At 51.7% G+C, this 24,022-nt stretch overlaps 1 protein-coding gene across 8 annotated transcripts in view; it reads left to right on the top strand.

The window, feature by feature from the left end:
* The window catches only part of CCDC57 (coiled-coil domain containing 57), a 101,928-nt gene that overhangs the window by 66,523 nt on the left and 11,383 nt on the right, over positions 1–24,022 (top strand). For 6 of the 8 annotated variants that reach the window (XR_005785021.1, XR_005785022.1, XM_040456711.1 and 3 more), the window contains 2 exons: positions 5,863–5,994; positions 6,430–6,646. Coding sequence is in view for 6 of the 8 variants with exons in the window: in XM_040456711.1 (XP_040312645.1) it covers positions 5,863–5,994; positions 6,430–6,646 (349 nt within the window). In the remaining 2 variants the exon portion in view is untranslated. Of the gene's footprint in view, positions 1–5,862; positions 5,995–6,429; positions 6,647–6,978; positions 9,044–24,022 lie in introns of those variants that run through there. The other 2 variants (XM_040456712.1, XM_040456716.1) reach the window with 2 other exon arrangements.

The following is a 24,022-nucleotide window of genomic DNA, read 5'->3' as shown; positions in this document are numbered from 1 at the left end:
TGATAGATGGATAGATGATGGATAGATGGTAGATGGATAGATGATGGATGGATGGATAGGTGATGGATAGATACGTGATATCGCTGTTAGATGGATAGATAGATAATAGATAGATAGATGATAGACAGATGTTAGATGGATGGATGGATAAAGAGATATAGATGGAGGAAAGGTAGAGAGAGACACACAGAGTCAGACAGCTTTGCTCCCGGACCAGCTAAGAATAAGCCCCTTCATGTCTGAAAACAAAGATACCTTCTGACATTATGAAAATTAGGAAACATAACATTAATACGATCCATGGGGTGCCTGGGTGGCTCAGATGGTTGAGCGTCCAACTCTTGATTTTTGGCTCAAGTTATGGTCCCAGCCAGGGTCATGGGATCAAGCTCCATGGGGGGCTCCATGCTGAGCATGAAGCCTGCTTAAGATTCTCTGTCTCTCCCTATCTCTCTCCCTCTGCCTCCCTTTGCCCCTCTCCTGCTTATGCACACACTTCCACGCTCTTCTCTCTCTCTCTCTCTCGAAAATAACAAAAATAAAACACAATCCTAGAATTTCATACATGTTCTACACTCAGATTTGCCAATCCCAAGTCCGGGACCCGTGTTGCCTCTAGCACTTGCGTACCTGTGCGTGAGTGTGTGTGGTTGTGTGTGGTGCACATGGAGATGTATTTATGCATGTGCGTGGTGTGCACATGGTCACGTGCAGGTGCTTGTGTGGACATCTCCTCCACCCCAGAGGGGGCCTTCTGACCTTGTTTGTCCTTCACAACACTGACATTTTGGAAGAGCCAGGACAGTATTTTGCAGACCGTGGAGTGACACCTGTGCGTTGTGAGATTCAGGTCCGCATTTATTTTCCACATGGCCCCCGTGAAGGGTCTCTTCCCCTTTAATACCATAGCTTTGTAATAGTCCTTGTTTCTGTCCCTTTACAAAGTTTTCTTAGCTGTTCTCCCCGTTTGGTCTTTACTAAGTGGATATTGTCATTTATGTATTTTTATTATAAATATTTTAGACTTTTAAGAAGATACCAAGACTAATGTAACTACACCATCCAACTTAATAAACAAAATGTTATAAAGTGAAAACCGCCGTGAGTGTCCTGTCAGACATCCCCCCCCTTCAGACTTTCTCTCAACAGATATGTGAAAATCCGTATAAATCGCATCTGGTCGTGTATGTATCTTTCTGCACGGTGCTTTCATCCAACATTATGTTTCTGAGATAATATCAAGGCCGATGCAAACTTTTCTGTAAAGGGCTGGAGACCAACTATGTAGGGCCCCACCTTTAAGGACCCTACATTCTCTGTGGCAGTTTAGCTCCGCGATGAGCCTGAAGGTGTCTCAGGTGGTGTGTGAACAGGTGGACATGGGTGGTGCTCTGGTAAAACTTTACGGATCCTGAAATGTTTAATTTCATGTAATTTTCATGTCATGAAACATCCTTCTTTTGATTTTTTTCAACTATTTAAAACTGTAGGGGCACCTGGGTGGCCCAGTCGGTTGAGCATCCAACTTCAGCTCAGGTCATGATCTCGTGGCTCTTGAGTTCGAGCCCCACGTCGGGCTCTGTGCTGACAGCTCGGAGCCTGGAGCCTGCTTCGGATTCTGTGTCTCCCTCTCTCTCTTCCCCTGCCCTACTTGCACTCTGTCTCTCCGTCTCAAAAATGAATACACATTAAAAGAAATCTTTTTTTAATTTTAAAATGTGAAAACTCGGTACCCGGCTGGCTTAGTAGAGTGTATGACTGTTGACCTCAGGATTGATCTCAGGATCGTGAGTTCGAGCCTCACATTGTGTGTAGAGATTACTTAAAAATAATAACATCATGGGGCACCTGGGTGGCCCAGTTGGTTAAGCATCTGACTCTTAATTTTGGCTCAGGTCATGGTCTCCCAGTTTCATGAGTTCAAGCCCTGCGTTGGGCTCTGCGCTGTCAGTGTGGAGCCTGCTTGGGATTCTTTCTCTGTCACCGTGTCTCTCTGCCCCTCCCCCACTTTCACTGTCTCTGTTGCTCTCAAATAAATAGGTGGAAATAAACTTTAAAAATAAAATAGGGGCGCCTGAGTGGCTCAGTCGGTTAAGCATCCAACCTCGGCTCAGGTCATGATCTCGCGTTTTGTGAGTTCAAGCCCCACATCGGCCTCTGTGCTGACGGCGCCGAGCCTGGAGCCTGCTTCGGATTCTGTGTCTCCCTCTCTCTCTCTGCCCCTCCCCCACTTGTGCTCTATCAAAAATAAATAAATGTAAAAAAAATAAAATAAAAAATAATAAAATCTTTAAAAAAATAAATAAAAATGTAAAAACTGTGTTCTTAGCTCATGGGCTGGACCAAAAAAAAGGTGGTGGGCGGGGTCTGACCTGCGAGGCATGGCTTTCCAGGCCTAGACACTGGTTTGTGTATATTCTTTCTATCGTATGAATATATCAACGTTTATTTATCCATTCTTCTGTCAGTGGGCATTTAGGCTATTTTTTGCTATAAACATCGTTATGAATGTCCTCTGCCTCCCCCATTATCAGCATCCCCCACCAGATGGCGTGTCCGTCACAACTGACGAACCTTCCGTGACACACAGCTATCGCCAGAGTCCAGAGTCACGGTGCGCTCTCGTGCTGGACATCGTAAGGGTTTGCACAAACGGATGCTGACGTGTGTCCATGTTACGGCCTCACACCGAGTAGTCCCACTGTCCTAGGAATCGTCTGTGTCTGTGCATCCCTCCCCCTTGTCCCAACTCCGTCCCTGGTGCCGAGCGAGCTTCTTACGGACCCCGCAGTTCTGCCTTTTCTGGGATGTCACAGAGTTGGAATCACACGCTATGTGGCCTTTCTCGGACTGGCCTCCTTCTCTTGGCTACGCGCGTTTACGTTTCCTCCACGTCTTTTCAGGGTTCAGAAGCTCATTCCTGTTCAGCGCTGGGCAATACTCTGATGACTGTACCGTTTCTCTTGAGTATTTCTAAACACACATTTTCTAGCTGTTGCAGGCCATCGGGAACCTCGTTGACTTTTCTCAGATGATTTGGTATCTAGCAATTCTGCAGAAGTGATTGGTGCTGGTGCGTGTGACCAGAGTTTTCCCTCGGTTCTCTATGGGGCCAGAGCCCCTGCTGGGGTCAGGCTCCCTCCTTCTCAGTCCTGTCTCATGCTGCTGTCCTGACCAGGACTCCCATGCAGTGGAAACAAGAGCAGGCTAGCTGGCATCCACACCTTTGTCCTGACTTGAACAGTGCTTTTTGCGTTTTTCTTTAAAGATTTTATTTTTTTAAGCAATCTCTACGTCTAAAATGGGGATCGAACTCATAACCCCGAGATCAAGAGTCACACGCTCCACCAACCGAGCCAGTCAGGAGCTCCAAATGCTTTTTGCATTTTATCTTCAAGTAGAAAGTTTGCTGTAGGTTTGGGTATTAGGTTGAACCCTACAAAATTGCCATTTTGTAGGTTAAAAGCGGTCAACTATCAGCGAGTTTATGTGGCCCAGCCTCTTCCAGACCGTTCGTCGGTTTAAAGCAGCGCTCTCTCCTCCTGATCTACTGAGTGTTTACGCAGAGTAGATGCTGAATTCTGTGCGCGGGTGCTTCTGGCTCCACCCCAGGGGCCCCGAGCGGGTTCCCGGCCGGCTGGATGCTGCTGCCCTTCCAGGGAGCTTATGCCCGTCCAGCGTGCCGGCCGCGTGCCGGCCGGGGCCTGGCACCTTAGCCCCCCGGCGCGGGCCGCCTGCCGCTGCCCTCAGAGTGTTCACAGCGTGGTTCTCCTCACGACCAGAACCTTCCGCCTCTCATCAGTCGTTGAAAAGTATCGTGCGTGCATCCTGGAGCCGTGTCTGTGCGTGTGTGCGTGTGTGTGTAGTTTTTTATTCGCTAATATTCCGCTTCTCTGAAGGGGGCGGGAGTTTCATAAACTCTTGACCCTAGACCATATGCTGATGTCCCGCGAACGGTCTCCAGTGTGCGTCAGATAAAATCAGAGAGCGCCAGGTGGGTGATGGGCGGCCTGTTCGGCCGTGGGGTGACGCGAGCTCCAAGTCGGCCCTGGCGAGGTGGCAGAGGCCGCGGCGTTGGGCTCCACGCTGAGCTGGGGGTGGGTGCGGGGCCAGTCGGTGGGGGGTCCTGGCTGGGAGGAGGGGGCGGCCGGCCAGGAGATGCGTCAGATCTGGATTTGCTGTGGGATGGACGTGGAGTGCGAGAGAAGGAAGGAATCCGGGTTTGAGGCCTGGCAGCTGGCTGGGGGGAGGCGAGCGGCCGTCTGGGACCAGCGATCCCCGAGCTGCCCCCCAGCCTCGTCCGTGGGCACACACACCTCACGGGGTGTTGGGGGCCTTCTGCTGGAGCTAAACACAAGCCCTCGGCAAAGGGCAGGGTCTGAGCCACGGGACGGCGGGGACGCGCCAGGCCGCCTGGAATGGCTCTGGCTCTGTGGGAGAGATGTGCACGGCGGTGTGCCTGGCGAGGAGACATGGCCTGAGACAACTGGGCAGGGCTGGCCACAGAGAGGGGCTGAAGACCATGGCGCTTTCCACCAGAGGATCCCTCCCCTGGAGGACCCCCTCCCCTAGGGGACCCGTTCTCCTGGAGGAGGACCCCCCTCCTGGAAGACACCCCATCCCCTGGAGGACGCTTTTTCCACTTGTGGGAAATGCTGTTAAAACTTTGAAGTGCCTCAGCTAGTTGTTCATAACTTTTCAAATCATCTGCATTAATTAATTAAACCTCTGCGTACGTGTTATTGAGGAAAATGCCCTAAGTCATAGAATAAATGTGCCCGTTAGCCGTTACAGTAAACCATGCATATTGTTATCTGTACCTTCACTTCTTTCTAGTACATTAAGTACTTTATTACACGAGGGGCGCCTGGGTGGCTCCGTTGGTTAAGTGCCTGATCCTTGATTTTGGCTCAGATTATGATCTCAAGGTTTGTGAGTTCAAGGCCCCAAGTCAGGCTCCGTGCTGACAGCATGGAGCCCTCATGGGGATAGTCTCTCTCAAAACAAATAAATAAACTTGAAAAGTACTTTATTACACTTTATTAATCTCTTTCAAACTACAAAACTACCATGCCTTTGATAATCCAGTGAAATGACTCCTTTCTTAAAACGTGAGAAAAGATGAGACTCTGGGGCCCAATTTTTAACCAGTAGATAAATAAGCAAAGGGTATGGTCAGAAAGCACAGAGGAAGACGCACAGTGAGTCCCTCAACAAATGCGAAAAGCCATTTATTATCAGTGCTGCCCCAGGGGCTGTCAATTAAATCCAAAAGATTTGTGTGCGTTTCTCAGTTGAAAACTCAAATATTGATTGAACTAGAGGGGAGGAGAGCTGGGTGGTGGGTGTGAGTGCTCCCTGGGGCGGGAGGAGGCTGGTGGATCTGGCTGGTTCCCAGGGGCCCCACTGGCCTACTGCCCGGGCTCTGCCCTGGTGCCCCTGCTTTTAATTCTTACATTTTCTTCCATGTTTCATTCTGTGCCTCTTTAGAAACTCCCTCATGCTCCCTTCTGACTGCCGTCCTGCAGGCGTCCCCACAGAGAGGGCGTGCAAAGAGCCATCAGAGCGATGCACCGATGGTGTGCCAGGGACATGTGCCCTGGGAGGGTCTGTGTGACGTTAGGTTCTCGGTCTCCTGAAGGATGTGAGGGGCACTCAGATGGCCACTGAAGGCCTGCTGTGGTCATCCTGGCTCGTGGACACGACCACGCCCCTCCCTTGTGGCCAGTCCCCAATGTGAGCGAGTCCCTGATACTGGAGACTTGGGGACAGCGTTTCTTCCTACTTTTGAGGGAGACCTGGGTGACACGCCCCCTCGATGACACATGGCACTGAGTCCTTTTCTCTGCATTTCCACGGCAGGGCTCTAAGAGCGCCGAGACAGAACATTCCTCTGGACACCCCGGGGAGGCCCGGCCCCACCTGGTCCAGAGTGTCAGCAGAAGGTCCAGTCCGCCAGGCTGCACAGCAGGAGCTGAGGCCGGGTCGGGGCAGGTACAGCAGGGCCTCATCTCAGTGCAGGGACCCACTGTGGGGAACCCGTGTGCCTTCTGTCCCAGTGGGTGGCTGTTGCCCTGAGTGACTGCGGTGTCAGTAGCAGACACCTCTCCTCGCATGGGCGGGGGCGGGGGGGGGTCTCCGTCATGCCCTTGCACAGCGAGACCCCTGCCCCGGGGCACACACGGGCCCCCACAGCGGGCCTTCGCGGCCGGAGAGCATGGGCTTTGGGGCATCTGTCCTTCTTTCCAGGTCCCACCTCCCATAGAGTGGACTGCCTTTGCCCTGCACATCGCGAGGCCTTCTGGAGCCCAGGGGAACCCCAGCTGGAGTGCCCGGGGAGCGCGGGCCTGACCGAGGGCCGTGCCCACCGTCCCACCGCTCACCCAGCAGGACTCTGAGGGCTGTTTCTGTCTTTGTTTACTGTCATAGAGGCAACACGGGATCTCCAGGGCGACTTACAGATCAGCTCGGCAGAAGGAAAGCCGGTCCCCAAAGCCACACCTGGCTCAAGAATCCTGTGAGGAGAAGAGCCACCACACCCGAAGCTCCTCATCACCAGCCAGTGGTCCCCTCCAGGACACGTGGAAGTTACTGGACCTGGGATCCAGCCCCTCCAGCCTCACGTCCCAGGACGACTCTGTGCCAGGTAGGCTGGGGCCGGGACATGGGGGCGCACGAGTGCCTGGCTCCGGGGTCCCAGACACGCCGGGCTCGGCCACTCGTCACCGACACACCGACCACACTCCAGAGGCAGAGAGACGAGCGGATGTGACACGAGAAGGGTGGTTACTGCAGCGAGGCCGATGTCAGGAGGACCGTGGGCGAGCAACTCGAAGACGGTCTGCAAAGTGGGGAAAACAGTCCCAGGGTTACATAGGGAGAATGCGGGCCGGCGGTCGGTGGGCCCGCGTAGGTGGGCGGTGAGGGTCAGGCAGATCACTGTCGGGGGCTGTCTCACGGGGGCCCGGTGTCCTGCAGGGCGGTTCTTGTTGCCGAGGGGTAGTTTCTGTTCCCGCCACGGATGCTTTGCCTGAGGTAAGAGAGAAGCTGGAAGGAAGAACTTACTCGTTCAGAAAGTAGGAAGTCAGAATGGAGGGAGTCGACATCCTGTCTTAGGCGAGACGCGCTTCCCCTCCGCCGCTGTCCAGGAGGGCTGGGTCCGCGGTGGCTGATGTGCAGACAGACACCGCGTTCGCTCCGCCCATTCCGCCTGTGCGGGCTCCTGCTGTGTCACCACAGTGCCAGTCCTCCTACTCGGGTGCTGCCCGGTGCTGCAGGGGGGTCCCCTCCACGGGGGCTGGTGCGGTCCTTCTGTCTGGGAGGGCCGGCCACTCTCCGGCCTCCCGAGCACGCCCGTGTGTCCTTGTCCCTGCCCCGCCAGGTCCTCGCGGGGGTCCAGGAGACGCATTTGCTCTGTCGGGAGAGCAGCCTGACCCCGAGAAGTGGCCGGAAGCCTGAGGGAATCCCTTCGGAATCCGTCCACAGGGTTAGGGGGTCTCAGCCCCACGTGGGCTGCACCTCGTTGTGTAGATGTGCCCTGACCGATGGGACTGTTGTCCCTGCGGTGGATATTTTAGGTCATTTCCAATCTTTTGCCATACAAGTCACATTACAGTGATGGCCTGGGACACATGCCTCCCGCTAAAAGCCTGTATGTGAGTCCCCAGGGTGGGGGTTGCCAGGTCGAAAAGCAGGTGTATTTCTAGTTCGGGAAGCTCTGGTCCGGTGGGGTCCGTGGGACCACCCCCGCTCACACGGACGCCAGCAGGGTGTGCGAGGCTGCGCACACGGCACCGCGGACGTCACCCGCGTCTCCTGTCCGAGGTGGTGCGGCGTTCCCCCGAGTGGCTCTGGGCAGGAGGCCCCTCCTCTCCCCCGGCTCCCGCTCTGCCCCTTCCTGCCTGCCGGGGCCCCATCTATAGGAGCTCGTCCTTCCTGATGGAAATTACCCCTTTCCCGAGACACAGTTTACAAATACTTTCCCACCTTCCGGCAGTTTCTCATTTGACTTTCGGCTTATGGTGGTTTTTGTCATGTGTGTATTTTTGCATGTGTGTGTAGTTAGTGTTCTTGTTTTTAACCCTTTCTGGTTCCTGTGCCTTTTTTTGGCCTTTTCCACTCCACAATTGGAGATTATTCTTCCCTGATTTCTTCTAATACTTATGGCTTCATTTTTTAAATGTGTAAATCCATGAATCATTTGGAACTTATCACTGTATACGTTACAAAATAGGAACCAGACTGAGTTTTCGTCGCGATGGCCCAGCGGCACTCACTAGCGGCCCGTGTTGCCCTCTTGTCGCCCCCTATCGGAAGTCCCGCTCTCACTGCGGTGCTGACTTCCCCAGGGCGTCTGTGTCTGGCCCATCCCACCATGGCGCCCGGGTCTCCACCTGCCCGTGGGCGGTGCTGGGCTGTGGGAGCCGTGACCGCCCCACGGCCCTCGGCCGGCCTGGGCTCTCCTCGCTGTACCTTTCTGTGCATTTTCCTGGCTATTCCCGCGCGGTCTTAGCCTCATGTTCCTCCCCAGACTCTGCCCCTGGGTCTCCCAGGTGGGCCTCAGCCCTGCTTGCTTCGTATTTCACTGACTCACCGGCTTCCTTTGATTCCCCGCCTTCCCGCACCCATCTGTCGGGGCGGCGCCTTCTGCAGAAAGGACAGCGCCGTCCCCGTGCCCCGTGCCCCGCGGACCCGTGTGCGAGTCTGCCACAGGGGCTCCGTACATGCTCTTCCCTGTGAGCCCTAGTTGCTGGCGCTTCCCTCCGATGGCTTTTTGTGTATTTTCTGCTTGGCGTGCTTGAAGAATTTTTTATCTCCTCACGCCTTTCATTGAGTAGGTCACATTTTCCATCTCCAGCCTGTTTTTAAGTGACACTCAAGTTTTATTCTTCTGGTGGTTACTCCCAGCTTATTTTCATCTCGCCCATCAGTTTCTTAAACTTGTGGACATCTGCATTTTTCTGTTACCATCCATGAGGATACTAGCTGTTGGGGAGGGGTGTCTTTTAGACAAAATAAATTTGATTCAATTCCTTCAAACTTATCCGTGGCTACCTTAGTAGCCTCTAAGATACGTTGTTCTTCTTCCAGAATAGCTTGAAAAGAGAATTTTTATATGGGAAACTCTGAGGCCATCCATGTGGGGAGGACTTTTATTTCTGCCTCACATCTGACTCGCTCTAGTTAAGCATAAAACTCTAGCCCCATTTCTCACAACATAGCCGGCTAAGTGCCGGACTGGCTTCCTTTGCACATGTCCACAGAAAATACCACTGTCGGGGCCTCCTGATCTCGGGGTGGGGAGTTCGACCCCCACGCTGGCCATGGAGCCTACTTGAAAGGAAGGAAAGAAGGAAGGGAGGGAGGGAGGGAGGAAGGAAGGAAAGGGAAAAGGAAAGGAAAGGAAAGGAAAGGAAAGAAAAGAAAAGAAAAGAAAAGAAAAGAAAAGAAAAGAAAAGCAAAGCAAAGCAGGGCTTGCCTTTTTGAAAAATGCCATAGTCACACTTGAAGGGGTCCATACGTGGCAAGAAAGTGAAGAATTTTTTGAGTTTATGTATTTTGAGAGGGACAGAGACAGCCAGCACAAGTGGGGAAGTGGGAGAGAGAGAGAGAGAGAGAGAGAGAGAGAGAGAGAGAATCCCAGGCAGGCTCCACACTGTCAGCACAGAGCCTGACACAGAGCTCAAAGCCACAAGCTGAGATCATGACTGAGCTAAAATCAAGAGTTGGATGCTTAACCGACTTAGCCAGTTGCCTCAAGAAGGTGAAGAATTATTATTTTAATGTTTTTATTTATTTTTGAGAGAGAGAGACAGAGCACAAGCAGGGGAGGGGCAGAGAGAGAGGGAGACAGAGTCCGAAGCAGGCTCCAGGCTCCGAGCCGTCAGCACAGAGCCCGACGCGGGGCTCGAACTCACGAACTGCGAGATCATGACCTGAGCCGAAGTTGGATGCCCAACTGACTGAGCCACCCAGGCGCCCCTAACTTTTACTTTTTTAAGTAATCTCTACACCCAACACAGGACTCGAAATCACGACCCCGAGAGTAAGAGTTGCACGCTCCTCTGAGCCAGCCAGGCGCCCCAATGTTTGTTTTATTCTTCAAGTTATTTTATTTTTATACTTTAGACTGTACACGTACATGTGTTTGATGAAACTTTTTGGGTATCTTGTAATAGAAAGTCTTAAGGAGAGAGAGAGTGGCCTCCCCGGGGCGTGTGGCAGGGAGGCCAGGTGAGGTCAGGACGCAAGGTGAAGGTTAGTGTGGGCTTACAGGTGGTCCCCGCGGACGGGCAACACAGCCGTGCCAGTCTTCCGGGAGGGAGGAGCCGGAGGGAAGAATGGGGCAGACGGCTTCTTCCAGAAGCCGTGCTCTTGGAAAGCAGCAGGTCCGAGAGGCCACACCCGTCCACGTGCGGGTGGAAGAGACGGTCTGGTGGTGGCTTCCTGTCAGAGTCCCTTCCTTTCCTGCTTTTAAGTGGTACAGAGCCATGGCTCAGGGATGAGGAGGGCGGCGAGTCAGGAAGCAGGCAGAAGCAGGGGCCAAGCGGGGCCAGTTGGTGAGCAGGGCGGCCAGCCGGCTGCTGCAGGTGACAGCGGGGACCGTTCTGGGTGGGGAGGAGCACAGCGGCAGTGCTGGGGCCCGGCGAAGCCCCTCGGCAGCCCTGACCTGCTGTGCACAGGTCACAGATGGCCTCCTGAAGGTGACTTAAGGCAGCCCCAGAAACTTACACGTGCTCACTGGACCCAGGAGGAGACAGCCGAGGTGGTGAGCATTTGGTCACATTCCTGACACGCAGTGATCACGGCACGGCAGTGGCACTGACTCGCTGACCAAAACATAGGAGTCCGTCAAGTTGTGCGTCGAGCCCAGAGGCAGACGAGCCGGGGGCTGGCTGGTCTGGGGCTCTGTCTCCTCCTGATGGTCCAGAAGAGCTGCAGCAGCTCCGAGCATCACGTCAGAAGGCCTGCTTCTCTCCCCACACTTCTTTCTTTTCACTGGGAAGGGAAGTGTTTTCCCCAGAGCTCCAGACAGACTGTCTTCCACCAGGGGACTGTCTCAGAGCCTGAGAACAGCAGGCAGGGCCTCGGCAAGGAAACCAGGAAGGCTGTGGGGCGGGCCTTCAGCACGGTCTGTGCAGGGGAGGGTGGTCACACACCGGCTGGGGCTGGGCCTGTCGCCCCTGCCCTTTATGAGCAGTGCTTCGGGATTGAAAAGTAGGAGAGAGATGTTTGGCTCACCCTGGGAAGCATTTAGGCGGGAGGAAGGGTTGGAATGAACGCATTGTGGTCGTTCCAACTGTCTACAGAGTTTCTTTGTGCTCCCCTCATGTGTTGACTGTTCGAGTATGCATAGTGGAGTTATCTGTAGGATATTCTACTTTCTGCAAGCATACTTCTTTTTTATTGTTATTTTTAAGTGTTTATTTATTTTGAGAGAGAGAGAGTATGCACGAGCCGGGGAGGGGCAGAGAGAGAGTCCCAAGAAGGCTCCGTGCTGTCAGAGTAAGAGCCTGACTCGGGGCTCAGACTCGCAAACTGTCAGATCATGACCTGTGCCGAAATCAAGAGTTGGACACTCAACCAACCGAGTCACCCAAGTGCCCCCTATTTATCATCATTTTTTTAAAGCTTTTATTTTTAAGTAATCTCTACGCCCAACATGGGACTTGAACCCACCACCCTGAGATCGAGAGTCACAGGCCCCACCCACCGAGCCAGCTAGGCGCCCCTCAGAATACTTTTTAAAACCTTACTGGTTTCTTCGGTGATACTCTCAGGAAGCCAGTAACTCTGCTTCGGACGTAAACCTGTGATCATAAGCATTTATGATAAAGTACAACGTGGGCGATCCGTCCAGACAGGCAATCTAGAGGCTCCATTATAGAGCCTGGGACGAAGCGTCTTCTCCTTTTGTAAGTTTTCCGTGCATCGCGAGGAACAAACTGTGAGTCCTAGCAGTCGTGAAACGTTAAAAACAATAATGAAATAGTGTAACAGTGTGTGACATCTGCACTTAATAACATGAAGGATTGCTTCCATTACACAGTATTTCTCAAGCGCTTGGCTCTTGGCGCTGAAAAGACATACTCCTTTTGGTTTTGAGGTGGGACCAGAGCCCCTCCTGGCCTCCCTACGGCCCCAGGAGGCCTGGCCAGGCCCTGCTGCAACCCTATCCCAGGGCAGGACCTGAGCCCAAGCCTGACCCCCTGGGTCTGCACAGGTGCCTGGGGTCCAGACCCACAACTGCACCCAGGACTTCGGGGTCACCATGCCCCCCCTTCTCCACCCTGCCCGAGGGATCCGGCCCCTTCTCCTGACCCCCCACCCCCACCCCTGCTCCACGCTGACCCTGACCCTACTCTTCTGTCCTCTCTCCTTGCTGCAGAGCCTGGGGCTGCGACCCCTCCCCGGAGCCCCATGCAGCCCAGGCCCTTCCTGCCCACACCTCTGGACACCTCCCCCCCACCTTCCTCTCAGACCACCTGCCTGTGGCCCATCCCCTTCCAGCTGGCCCCCCCCCCCCCCCCCGCACCGGCCCCCCCCCCCCCCCCCCCACTCCGTCCTGGGACAGCCTGGCGCTGGGGCAGGGCTAGCACAGCAGGTGCACAACAGGTGCTCAGTCGAGCTGAGCAGGGAGGTGACTGGAGAGAATGGAGCCCAGGGAGGCCCTGAGTCTGCAGCCCAGCGGTCTGTGCTCTCAGGAAAACCATGTGATGAGAGACCCTACCAGGCATTGTGGGAAAAGTACATCTTTATAAGTCAACTCTTCTGGATGGGAGGATTACATACTACAAAGCTGTTTTCTCTACACTAAGGAGTCAGTGTAATTCTAACTGAAATATGGACAGTTTCTCTTGAAGCGAAATGAGTGGTTTTCTAGGCCAATAAAATGCACGGGGAACAGGCCACACACAGCAGGAACCTTCTAGCTGTGGGCATATGTTCCGTAAGGAGAGGCCGACACAGGATGGCCCAGCACACAACTGGCCACCAGCAGTGCCGGCCACACGCTAAAATGCCTCCCACGCGGAGTTCAGTGGCTTAAAATCAAACCTAAAAATGTACGGAATTGGAACTGAGTATCTAGTGGTTTAAAAATCACACATTTCTGGCGCTCCTGGGAGGCGCAGTCGGTTAAGCTCGTTGGTGAGATCAGGACCCGCATCAGGTTCTGCACTGACAGTACAGGGATTCTCTGCCTCTCTGTCTGCCTCCTTCCTGATAGCATGCGCTCTCTTTCTCTCTCTCAAAACAAATAAGTGAACTTTAAAAAAAATAAATAAAAATCACGTTTCTAAAGTGATTATTTTTTAACTTCAAAAACAACCCAACTGGAAAGACTGGGTTGACAGATGACCAAGGTCAGTCACACGGCAATGGCTCATCCACATCAGTCAGGACAAGAGCACTCAGCCAAGGCAGCTGTCGGGCCCACCGGCAAAGCGGCACCTGCCTCGGAAAGCCGGGCCCCACCCGGAAGGCGACGCCGGGTGCTGGGACATCTGGGAGGGCCACGTATGACGCAGCCGCTCCAGGGTTGGTTAGAGCACTCCGCCTCCCAGGTGGCCCAGCCACGCCGTGGTGCTCAGGGTGTGGGACGCCCACTGGAGCAAAGGGGGCTCCTGACCTCGGCGGGTCAGGAGTGACGCCTCCGTGTGGCTGGGAAATGAAATGGTGCCCAGGGTTGTTGGGGAGAAGTCAGGCCCCGCGCCCCCTGTCCCCTCTGACCACAGCGGTCGGGTCCCCTGCCCCTCTCCACGCCTGCCCTGCGCTCTGTGACTGTAGAAGCAGACGGCGAGCACCCGTGTGCGCCCGCTGTGTCCAGGGACGTGTGCCAGTAGGCAGCGTGCTCCTTCGACCCCGTCCTGGGTAGTTCGGTGACGTGGGGCACGAGGACGTTCTTTAACCGCCTTGTATGCCTGGACTTCGGGTGGCCTGTGGTCTTAGCTCCTAAGGCAGTGCTGCAGCGAAGCTCGCGGCGTGGAGGGAGGGCCGTGGGAGGGTGTCATCAGAACAACATCTGGAATCACTGGGTCAAAGGTGTGAGTGGTTGGAGTTCTGCAAGCTATTTCCAAATCACCCCCAAAAAATTGGCCCGATTCGTTCGTGCTCGTGGCTGCAGGGTGTAAGAGTGTCTTTCCTCACTCTAGTGCGGTTGTGTTTTTATCCGGCATTTTCTTTCTTGCCAATCTGGCAGATGAAAAATGTATTTCATTATTGGCTTTAGTTTGCAAGTTTTTAAATTGTGGGTGAAGCTGGTCGCCTTCTGTGTGCTTTGCATGTTGTTAGGATTCGTACCCATTGTAAGGTGACTGAAAGGTAGCAGCAAGTGCGTGTTTGCTGTGATTTGTGACAGAACACACAGGGACAGAGAAGTGTGCTCTAGAAGGGACTGGGCCCCAGGTTGGGGTCGGTGGCGGGAGGGGGTCGGTGGCGGGAGGGGGTCGGCGGGCCAGAGATCTGTTTTTTACAAATGAATGCAGTCACCCCCACAGTAATAAACCCACCTGCAGAGCTACTGGAATCCCGTTTTCAAGTGAGGAAACCCGCCTGGGGCACGGAGCTCCTGCCCAAGGCTGGTGTCCCCCAGCCAGAGGTCCCCAGCCCCCCTTGCACTCCTGGAGTTCCCGAGGGGACAGGCCCGACTGGAACAGGGGCGGACCTCTGGGGGAAAGGCCAAGGCTGTCCCAGAGGTCAGATTGATAATGGCAGGCAGCTCCTGAGGAATGTAGCTGGGGTGTGTCGGGGGGTGGGGGGGTGTCACACTCCCCCAGAAAGGGAGGCGGGGTCTGTCCTCAAGACCTCACCCACTGAGCACCCACCGTGTTCTCCGTGTTCTGCCCCTTGTGTACTGGTGGAGGGCGCTCCCCAGATGTCTCCCCTGGGGCCTGAGAAGGTCCCACAGCACACCCAGCGTGTGTGGGGGGACCCTCATCCCCCCACCGAGGATGACGGAATCAAAAACGATGAAGGGCGAGGACTACGACTTTTAAAGCGAGCGATGTTGGTGTTCTTTTTCTTTAATTTTTGTTCTTGAAAATTACAGTAGTGTTTCTTGAAATTAAACGTTTTTCCCCTTAAGAAGGATTGCATAAAATGTTAAGAAAAGGTACACATGATGCTATCAACCAGCTACTACTCCAAAATTAATTTCAAGTCCTGTGTAGTAAGAACATTTCTATAGATCTTTCGACAGAGAGGACACCTACTCAGATAACCACACTCCACGCTGCCAGGCTGTTGTTACCTGAGCATCCAGAAAAAACAAAAACGGCCCCCTCTTGTTCACAGCCCAAACGTTTGCAGAGCCTCTGGCCACTGCTGCACAGGGTGGGTGTGAGCCTCCCGGCGGTGGCCTCCCGCGGCAGCTCCTGGAGGCCGGAGGTGGGGGCCGCGCAGTCAGAGGTGGAGTCATAGGCCCAGAAACGCTAGGTTGCTCACTCGAGTCTCCCGGCTCCCCCGTAGCGGATCGAGACCAGAGTCCAGGCCGTCGGACTTCAGACCCTGAGCCCACTGGCCCAGACGAGTCCCGGCTGCGGGTGCCCGCAGGCCCCAGGCAGCGGGCGGCGGGGCGGAGGGTGCAGGGGCCGTGCCGACCGTGTGGGGCAGCGACGGGCTGGCGGGCGTGCCCGTCCGGGATGATGCCGTCCTCCTTCTGCTCCTCGGCGGGAGATGGCCGACGAGCCAGATCCTCCCGTTTTCCAAAAGAACCGGAAGTCTTGCTTTTTACATAGAACGTTTTCGTTTTCGAAAATTGGCAACTAATTAAAAAATCAGAGTGTGGACCAAATCGCAGCTCAGTCCGCGAGCTACGCCTGCGGTGAGCCAGATCCAGCCGTGCCTGGTAGCATGTGGTCTCGTAGCCGGGAGCCTCGTTACCACGTTCACGATTTTACACGCTTGACAAAAGACAAAGAAAATGCTCCGATGACCCGGACCGGCCAGATCGGCCGGGTGGGCTCCAGAGAGAGGCCCGGCCTGTGGCCAAGGGCCGTCCCAGACTGGGGCGTCAGGTGACTGCTGGTATAACTGGGGTTCCCTTTACTCGAGGGTCGCGGTACGTTCCCGCGTGACCATACTGCAGGGCAAGCGCCGCAGGCCCTCCTGGCCTTGTCCACCTGTCCGTCCCGTCGTGTGTCGCCTGCCTCTGGCTAGGGCTGAGTGGGCCCCCGGGTGCCATCTCATCTGTCCCCTTGTGTTCTTGAGCAGAGACCGCTCCACGCCTTCTCTGGAGGGATGCGTGTGCTTTGGACCTTCCTCTGAAATCGGATTGATTTGGCCGTGGCTCTGAGGACATGAAAACGTACTGTAGGCACAGGACCTTAGAGTTACCTTGTCCGCACACCATCAAGACCAGGAATACTGCCATCTGACCTCCCCACGGTCGTGTTTGCGTTTCTGGTTGAGCGCAGGAGGGCAGGCTGATGGCCCAGCACTGTTTTTGAGTGATAGCCACCTTGTGATAAGTAAGAAAAGCTTAAAATCACATAGAGTAGGTGACCTCAGAGAACAGCTTGTGGTCCCATTGTAAACGCACCTGGAACATTGCATTCTGTTCTTTGGCACACTAACCAGAGAACGCTCCTTGGGTCTGAGAACCTTTCTGGAATGTGAGCGGCAGTGAGGTGGGCAGCCGCGGCAGAGCCTTGTGAGACCTCTCTCAGAGACCAGCAGCCCGAGCCACGGGGAAGGAAGCCAGCTAGGGCCGGGGAGGGCTTGTCCTCTGCACCAGAAAGATGTCCTGATGCAATCGCCAGTCAGGGCTCGTTGGCTGGGCTCCAGAACCCAAGCTGGAAACAGGGCGAGTTGCTTCCCACTGGAGGGCCTGGCACGCACGCCCACCGACCATTGCCGCAGAGACCTCGTGAGGCAGATCGGGTTGGGAGCTGTCCACGAGAGCGGTGACTGTGACGGTCCCAGGACCCCAGGGGGTGGCAGGTCCCGCCCTCACTGCCCAGCACCCTTTATCTCTTTGGCTCCGCCTGTCACTGCTGTCAGGACAGGAGTGGATGTGAGCGCCCGCACACCAGAGAAATCGCCACAGGTTGGCGTCTGCCGCCCCTCGGCACCATTGTGATCACGGCTAAAGAAGGTCCCAGAAGCAGCGTTCTGGTCAAAGGAGGGAGCGGCGCTGTGTTCTGAACGGTTGAGCCACGCCAGCTGCCTGCCCATGCCAATTATTATAACCTGAGGCTTTTTTTTTTTTTAATTTTTTTTTTCAACGTTTATTTATTTTTGGGACAGAGAGAGACAGAGCATGAACAGGGGAGGGGCAGAGAGAGAGGGAGACACAGAATCGGAAACAGGCTCCAGGCTCCGAGCCATCAGCCCAGAGCCCGACGCGGGGCTCGAACTCACGGACCGCGAGATCGTGACCTGGCTGAAGTCGGACGCTTAACCGACTGCGCCACCCAGGCGCCCCTAAATTGTTTTTTAATGTTTATTTATTTTTGAGACGGAGAGAGACACAGCATGAGCAGGGAAGGGGCAGAGAGAGAGGGAGACACAGAATGTGAAGCAGGCTCCAGGCTCTGAGCCATCAGCACAGAGCCCGACGCGGGGCTCGAACTCACGAACTGTGAGGTCATGACCTGAGCCAAAGTCGGACGCTTAACCGACTGAGCCACCCAGGCGCCCCTATAACCTGAGGCTTTTTAAGAAGTGCAGAGTATCCTCTAAACTTCTTGAGAAGCGTCGTCAAGTAGATCTTTGTTGGCTCTTCTCTTGACCGTACTGTGGTGAAACATTTACTACCACTTGGGAAACGACTGGTATTGAAATAACTTTTACAACAAAGTAAATACTTTAAGAAACAGTGAAATCGGCTTATTCTTCCGCGGTATGTATTCTGGGGCCACAGCACGGCTAGCCCTCATGTCTTCAGGCTAGGCTGTTACAAGGACTAGACTTTAACACCCCTCCGTAAACAACTAGAAAGTTGGGCAAAATATATGAAACGACTGTTTTCGGACATTGGCCAACAGCACAGGACTGTGGTCCGTAAAAGAAGGAAGACCAATGAGGCAGGTTCCAGGACCCCCTGGCTTTCTGTGGGAAGGCAGTTTCTGGGCTGCAGTCATAGGGAGGAGGGTGCCAAATAGAACTCAGAAGCCGTGCTGAGTTGGGGAAATGGGAATTGGAGTTTGGGAAGGCAGAAGGGGCTGGCAGTTGCAGGACACAGTCCAGAAAGTAGGGTATATACAGAAGAGTACTCCAGAAGCCTGCATAGACATTCTCTTGAGTCCTCACTGCGTGTTAGCCCCAGATGTATAGAAGAAAGCTCCACAGTTCCAGGCAAAGGAAAGACAAACGACTTGTAAGCTGAACCATTTCCAGAGCTCTCACAGGGTAGGGAGATATTCAGTCAGAGTGCTGAGTCCCCATCAGCACCTTCATTCAGTGGAGACATAGAGAAGTCACACGTCCGTAGTAGGGTGGGTATCTCTGGAATGAAGGCCCATGTAGACTTAGCCTAGACAAGCTTAAAAACAGTCTTCGAAATGACCAACCAAGGAACCTAACTGCCTATCAAAACAAAACCCAGCATTCTAGAACAAAAGTATTTTTCAAGAAAATATTATATTACAGTGCCTAACACCTAATCAAAAATTATAAGACACATGAAGAAACAGGGAAACGTGATCCATTTGCAAGAGGAAAACCAGTCAGTAGAGGCCCAGAAATAACAGAAATGAGGGAACAAGCAAAGACGTTTAAAGAACCGCAATGACTGTATCTAAGTATTTTTCAAAAAGCATGTACACACTAAGATTGGAAACAGGAGAGGCACCAAACAAAACTCGTGGAGATGAAAACTCTGATATTTGGTAAAGAAAGCTCATTGGACGGAATTAACCCAAGAATAAAGATGGTCGAAGGAAGAACAGAGAACTCGAAGGAATAGGAATAGAATCTGTCCTAAATGATGCACAAAGAGAGAAACGGGGCAAGAGAGAACAGCCTTGTCCCCATGACGGACAGTGTCCATCAGTCTAACAGAAGGGGGAGGGATAGGGGGAGAAAAAGTATTTCAAGATATAATGACCAGATTTTCCCCTAAATTTGATGCAAACTCTTAACTCACAGACCCAGGAAGTGCAGCTTCCCCAAGCAGCTGGCTAAACACACACGTGAGCTTGTCACCCAGGGAGCATCGTAATCAAGCTTCTGGGAGTCCGTGGTAAAGAGAATCTTAAAAGGAGTCAAAGGAAGAATAAAGGACACATCACATAGAGATGAACAAAGATGAAACGAAGACTTTTCTTCAGAAACTGTGCAAGCCAGAAGACAAAGTCTCGTCAGGTTTAAAGTGCCGAAAGAAAGGAAAAGCTGTCGAGATAGAATTCTATAGCTAGCAAAAATAGCCTCCAAAAATTAAGGCAGAATAAGAACTTTCACAGACCAACAAATCTGATAGAACTTACCACCAACTGACCTGTACTACGTGGACCGTTAGCGGACACTCTTCAGGCTGAAGGAAACCCGGGCCAACAGAGAGGAACGCAGAGAGGCCTACATTTTTCTTTAAACACCAGTCGTTTAAAATACACCTATTCACAATGTGTTATGGGGCTTGTGATGTATGTACAGAAGCAAAATGTATGACAGACGGCACACGTGGGAAGGGGAGGAGGAGGTGTGCCCTTGGGAGGCTCTCACACATGACATTGTGCAGCGTTGTGTCACAGCAGAACGAGAGAAGTTACAAACGCACGTCAGAAACCACAGAACAGCCATTCTAAGACGAGAGAAAACAACAGCAAGAAAGAAGTATAGCCAGTAGTACGGTGATGCAGAGAAAATGGAATAAAAAACATCAATCCCAGGGCGCCTGGATGGCCCAGTCAGTTAAGTGTCTGACTCTCGGTTTCGGCTCAGGTCGTGATCTCATCGTTCGTGAGATCGAGCCCTGCGCCAGGCTCCACGGTGATAGTGTGGAGCCTGCTTGGGATTCTCTCTAAACGAATGAACGAATGAATGAATGAATGAATGAATGAATCTTAAAAAAAAATCAGCCCAAATGTAGCCCAAAAAAGGAGGAAAAAGGGAACAAAGGACAGATGGACAGATAAGATAAATAGAAAACAATTTAGCAAGAAGGTACATGTATTTTATTATTATTTTTTTAATCTTTATTTATTTTTGAGAAAGAGAGGTAGTGTGAGCTGGGGAGGAGCAGAGAGAGAGGGAGACAGAGAATCCGAAGTAGGCTCCAGGCTGCAGGCTGGCAGCACAGAGCCCGATACGGGGCTTGAACCCACGAACCGTGAGATCATGACCTGAGCCAAAGTCGGATGCTCAACTGGCTGAGCCACCCAGGCGCCCCAACAAGGTACATTTAAAACCAATCATGTTGAGGGGCACCTGGGTGGCTCAGTTAGTTAAGCGTGTGACTCTTGATTTTGGCTCAGGTCATGATCTCATGGGTTCATGAGATCAAGCCCCACATCAGACTCCACACTGAGCATGGAGACTGGTTGGGATTCTCTCTGTCTTCTGTCTCTGCCCCTCCCCCACTTGTACGCATGTGCACACTCCCAGGATAAATTAAAAAAAAAAAAACCCACTTTAATTGTAGACACAGATTAAGAAGGCTGGATGGCTATTTCACATCAGGCAAAGTAGACTTCCCAGTAAGGAATATTAACCTGAGGTAAAAAGGGACGTTTCATGATGATACAGAAGTCAACTCATCAGGAAGGCATAACAATCCTAAATGTGTGTGCTCCTGATAAGAGAGCTGTAAAGCACATGCAATTTAAAAACACAGAAATGAAAGGAAATCCAGTAAAACCTTGGATCACAAGTAACTTGTTCTGCGAGGGTTCCGCAAGACGAGCAAACATTTCTAATGGATTTCAACTCGATAAACCAGTGAGGTCTTACAATACGAGTCATACGTGACACCGAACGTCACATGATCACAGCTGAACCATTGGTCCCTCTCCCCCTCCCTCTCCCTGTCTCGCTGCGGGACTGTGGGTGATCATTTCCCATGCTCAGATGCTGGGTCTCAGACCACGGTATTTGGCTGAAATCAGTGATTTTTCAGAACGTTGGAAGGTGTCCACAAGTGGCACTAGTGTATTTTTGTCACTTCAAAGCACCTGTGGACAGTCCTTTGCATTTCCGGACAAGAGTGAGCTTAGGAATGCTTTGCTTCATTCTAGGTCAGGCTGCCTGCAGATAGAGACCCTTTCCTCTGCTGCCTCATTGCCAGTTACATTAAATACAGAATATGACAAGAGGTTATTAATACTGTACTGAGTCAACATCCGTGTAAGTGTATACAATGGCCCCCATGCAGGAAAAGGTTGAACAGAAAGGGGGTAAGAAGAAGCAGATGCTTACAGGGGAAGTTTAGAAGAAAATCATCGAGAAGTACGAACGAGATACGTGAGTGGCCAAAACGGCAAGATGTTATAAGACGTCTACGTCTGCCTCTTGTCTGCATAGAAGGAGGAAAGGGCAGAGGAATCCCTCACTTCAAGTGAGGTTAGGGAGATGTGTAAAATGTGGGAAACAGTGCAAAATCTTATAGAAAAGCACCACCTGAATAAGCCTGTAACAGTGCGAGCAATGAGTGTTTAACAACAATGCAAAGTCACATTTCCGTGAAAGCCTCAAAAGGGGGCAAAAGCAAATGTCATTGGATAGGTTTCTAGTCAAAACTGCACGAAAAGAAAAAGACTCCATTGAGCCAATAGATAGCAGTGATTCCATTAGCGATAGTGAAAGTCGTCCTACACAATAACCCTCCTCTCGTCTCCCTCACACCAGCCACTAAGTTTTTCAAAGTTAAGTGCAGGTTAGTTTGTTGGTTTTTTCTTTATATTTTGTAGTTTCTTTATTATTTTGTATTATATTACAGTATTGTAATCATTTTTATGTGAATATTTGGGGGTTGTGGAATGAATCATCTGAGCTTCCATTATTTCTTATGGGGAAATTCTCTTTGATATACAAGTGCTTTGGATTACAAGCATGTTTCCAGAACGAATTATGCTCACAAACCAAGGTTTTACTGTATAGAGAAGTCCATAATTATACCTGGAGACTTTAGGACTTCTCTATGAGTAATCAACAGAACAAGTAGACAGAAAAATCAGTGAGGATATAGAGGATTTCAACATTGTCAACCAGCCTGACCCAAATGACAGGTGTGGACCCCTCTAAAAACAACAGCAGAATACAGATTCTTTTCGGGTGCATGTGGAACATTCGACAGAATAGACCATATATATTGAGCCATAAAACTAGTCTCAGTAAATTTAAAAAGATTGAAATCATACAGACTGTATTTACTGGCCACAAAACTATTAAATTGGAAATCAAGAACAGAGCAGAAAAATGTCCAAAAAATTTGAAAGTTAACAGAACGCTTCTATTAATTTTTTTTTAACATTGATTCATTTTTGAGAGACAGAGTGTGAGCAGCAGAGGGGCAGACACAGAGAGAGGGAGACACAGAATCCGAAGCAGGTTCTAGGCTCTGAGCCGTCAGCACAGAACCCAATGTGGGGCACAAACCCACAAATCGTGAGGTCATGACCTGATCTGAAGTGGGACGCTTAACCGACTGAGCCACCCAGGCGCCCCTAAACAGAACGCTTCTAAGTAACTCATGGGTCAAAGAAGAAATCACAGGTAGTAGTTAGAAATTTAAGCCTTTAAATGCTTCTTTGAGAGAACACTGGTCTAAAGTCAGTAATCTACACCTCCACCATAAAAAGCTAGAAAAATAAGAACAGATTAAATCCAAAGTTTATGGAAGGAAAGACTACGGATAAAAGTGGGGAACAGTGAAATAGAGAGGAGAAAAATGATACAGGAAATCAGACCAAATCTGATTCTTTGAAAAATATCAACAAAACTGACAAATGCGCAGTGCTGTTGACTCAAAACGGTGGCTCTACAAACTGTGTCGTGAGTGAAAGGGGGGGATGTCACCGTAGGTCCTGTAGATATTAAGGAGACAACACTGCAAGAAGAACAACCACGTGCCGGTAGTTTGGCAAGTTGACCTACATAAAATTGGCAGAGTCTCCGAAAGACCGAAGTTACCGAAACTGACTCAAGAAGAAATAGAAAGGTGATCAGGCCAGAAGAGGAGGAAGCCAGCAGATGCAGGCTAGAGAAGAACTCCCTTGGTCTGACAAAGGGCTCGTAGAGAAAGCCCGCAGCTGGCGTATCACCGACGGCAAAGGTAATGCCAGCGCTGACCACTTCCACCCCACAAGGCGCTGCCGGCCCCAACTTTGGCATAAAGCAGAACAAGAGTGGGGGGGGGGGGGGCAGACACGCAGAGTACCAAAGAAGTAAAGCTGTGTTTATTCACATACTGTGTGATCAGTACATAGAAAATCCTAAGGAGCCTTAAAAAAAAAAAACAAAAAACCCTATGAGAACTAAGAAGCGACTTTAGTAAAGGCCCAGAATACGAGGTCAAGGTGCCACATCGGTTATCTTTCTGTACATAGCAATGAGAATTGGAAGGCAATAAGAATGCCATTTACAGTAGCATCCAAAACTATGGAGTCCTTAGGGATATTCTAAACGAAGTATCTGTGCACCAAAGACCATTGCAGAGAAAATTAGGACCTAAATAATGGAGAGACATACCATCTTCATGGACTGGAAGACTCGGTGTGAAGATGTCATGTCTTCCAAAATGTGTCTATACACTTACCACAATCCCAGTCAAAACACCAGCAGGCTTTTTAAAATTGAGATCAAAAATTAAAACTTACACAGAAATGCAAAGGATGTAGAATAGCCAAAGCAGTCTCGACAAAGAACGAAGTTGAAGGATTTTACTTAATCGTGAGACTCAGGGTAAAGGCACAGTGATCGTGACAGCATGGTTTTGGCAAAGTGTACACATGTCCAGGGAGGAGTGGGTAGACACACACACACACACACACACACACACACACACACACACACACTGATTTTTTGGTTAATGCAAAGATTCTATGGTAATTTAAGGAGAAAGGATAGTTGCTTCAATAAATTGTGC

The sequence above is a fragment of the Herpailurus yagouaroundi genome, unplaced genomic scaffold (assembly GCF_014898765.1).
Source record: "Herpailurus yagouaroundi ecotype Mexico unplaced genomic scaffold, PumYag 217, whole genome shotgun sequence".
Taxonomy (NCBI): Eukaryota; Metazoa; Chordata; class Mammalia; order Carnivora; family Felidae; genus Herpailurus; species Herpailurus yagouaroundi.
The sequence above is the reverse complement of the archived record's forward strand: the minus strand, read 5'-3'. Positions and strand labels throughout refer to the sequence as shown.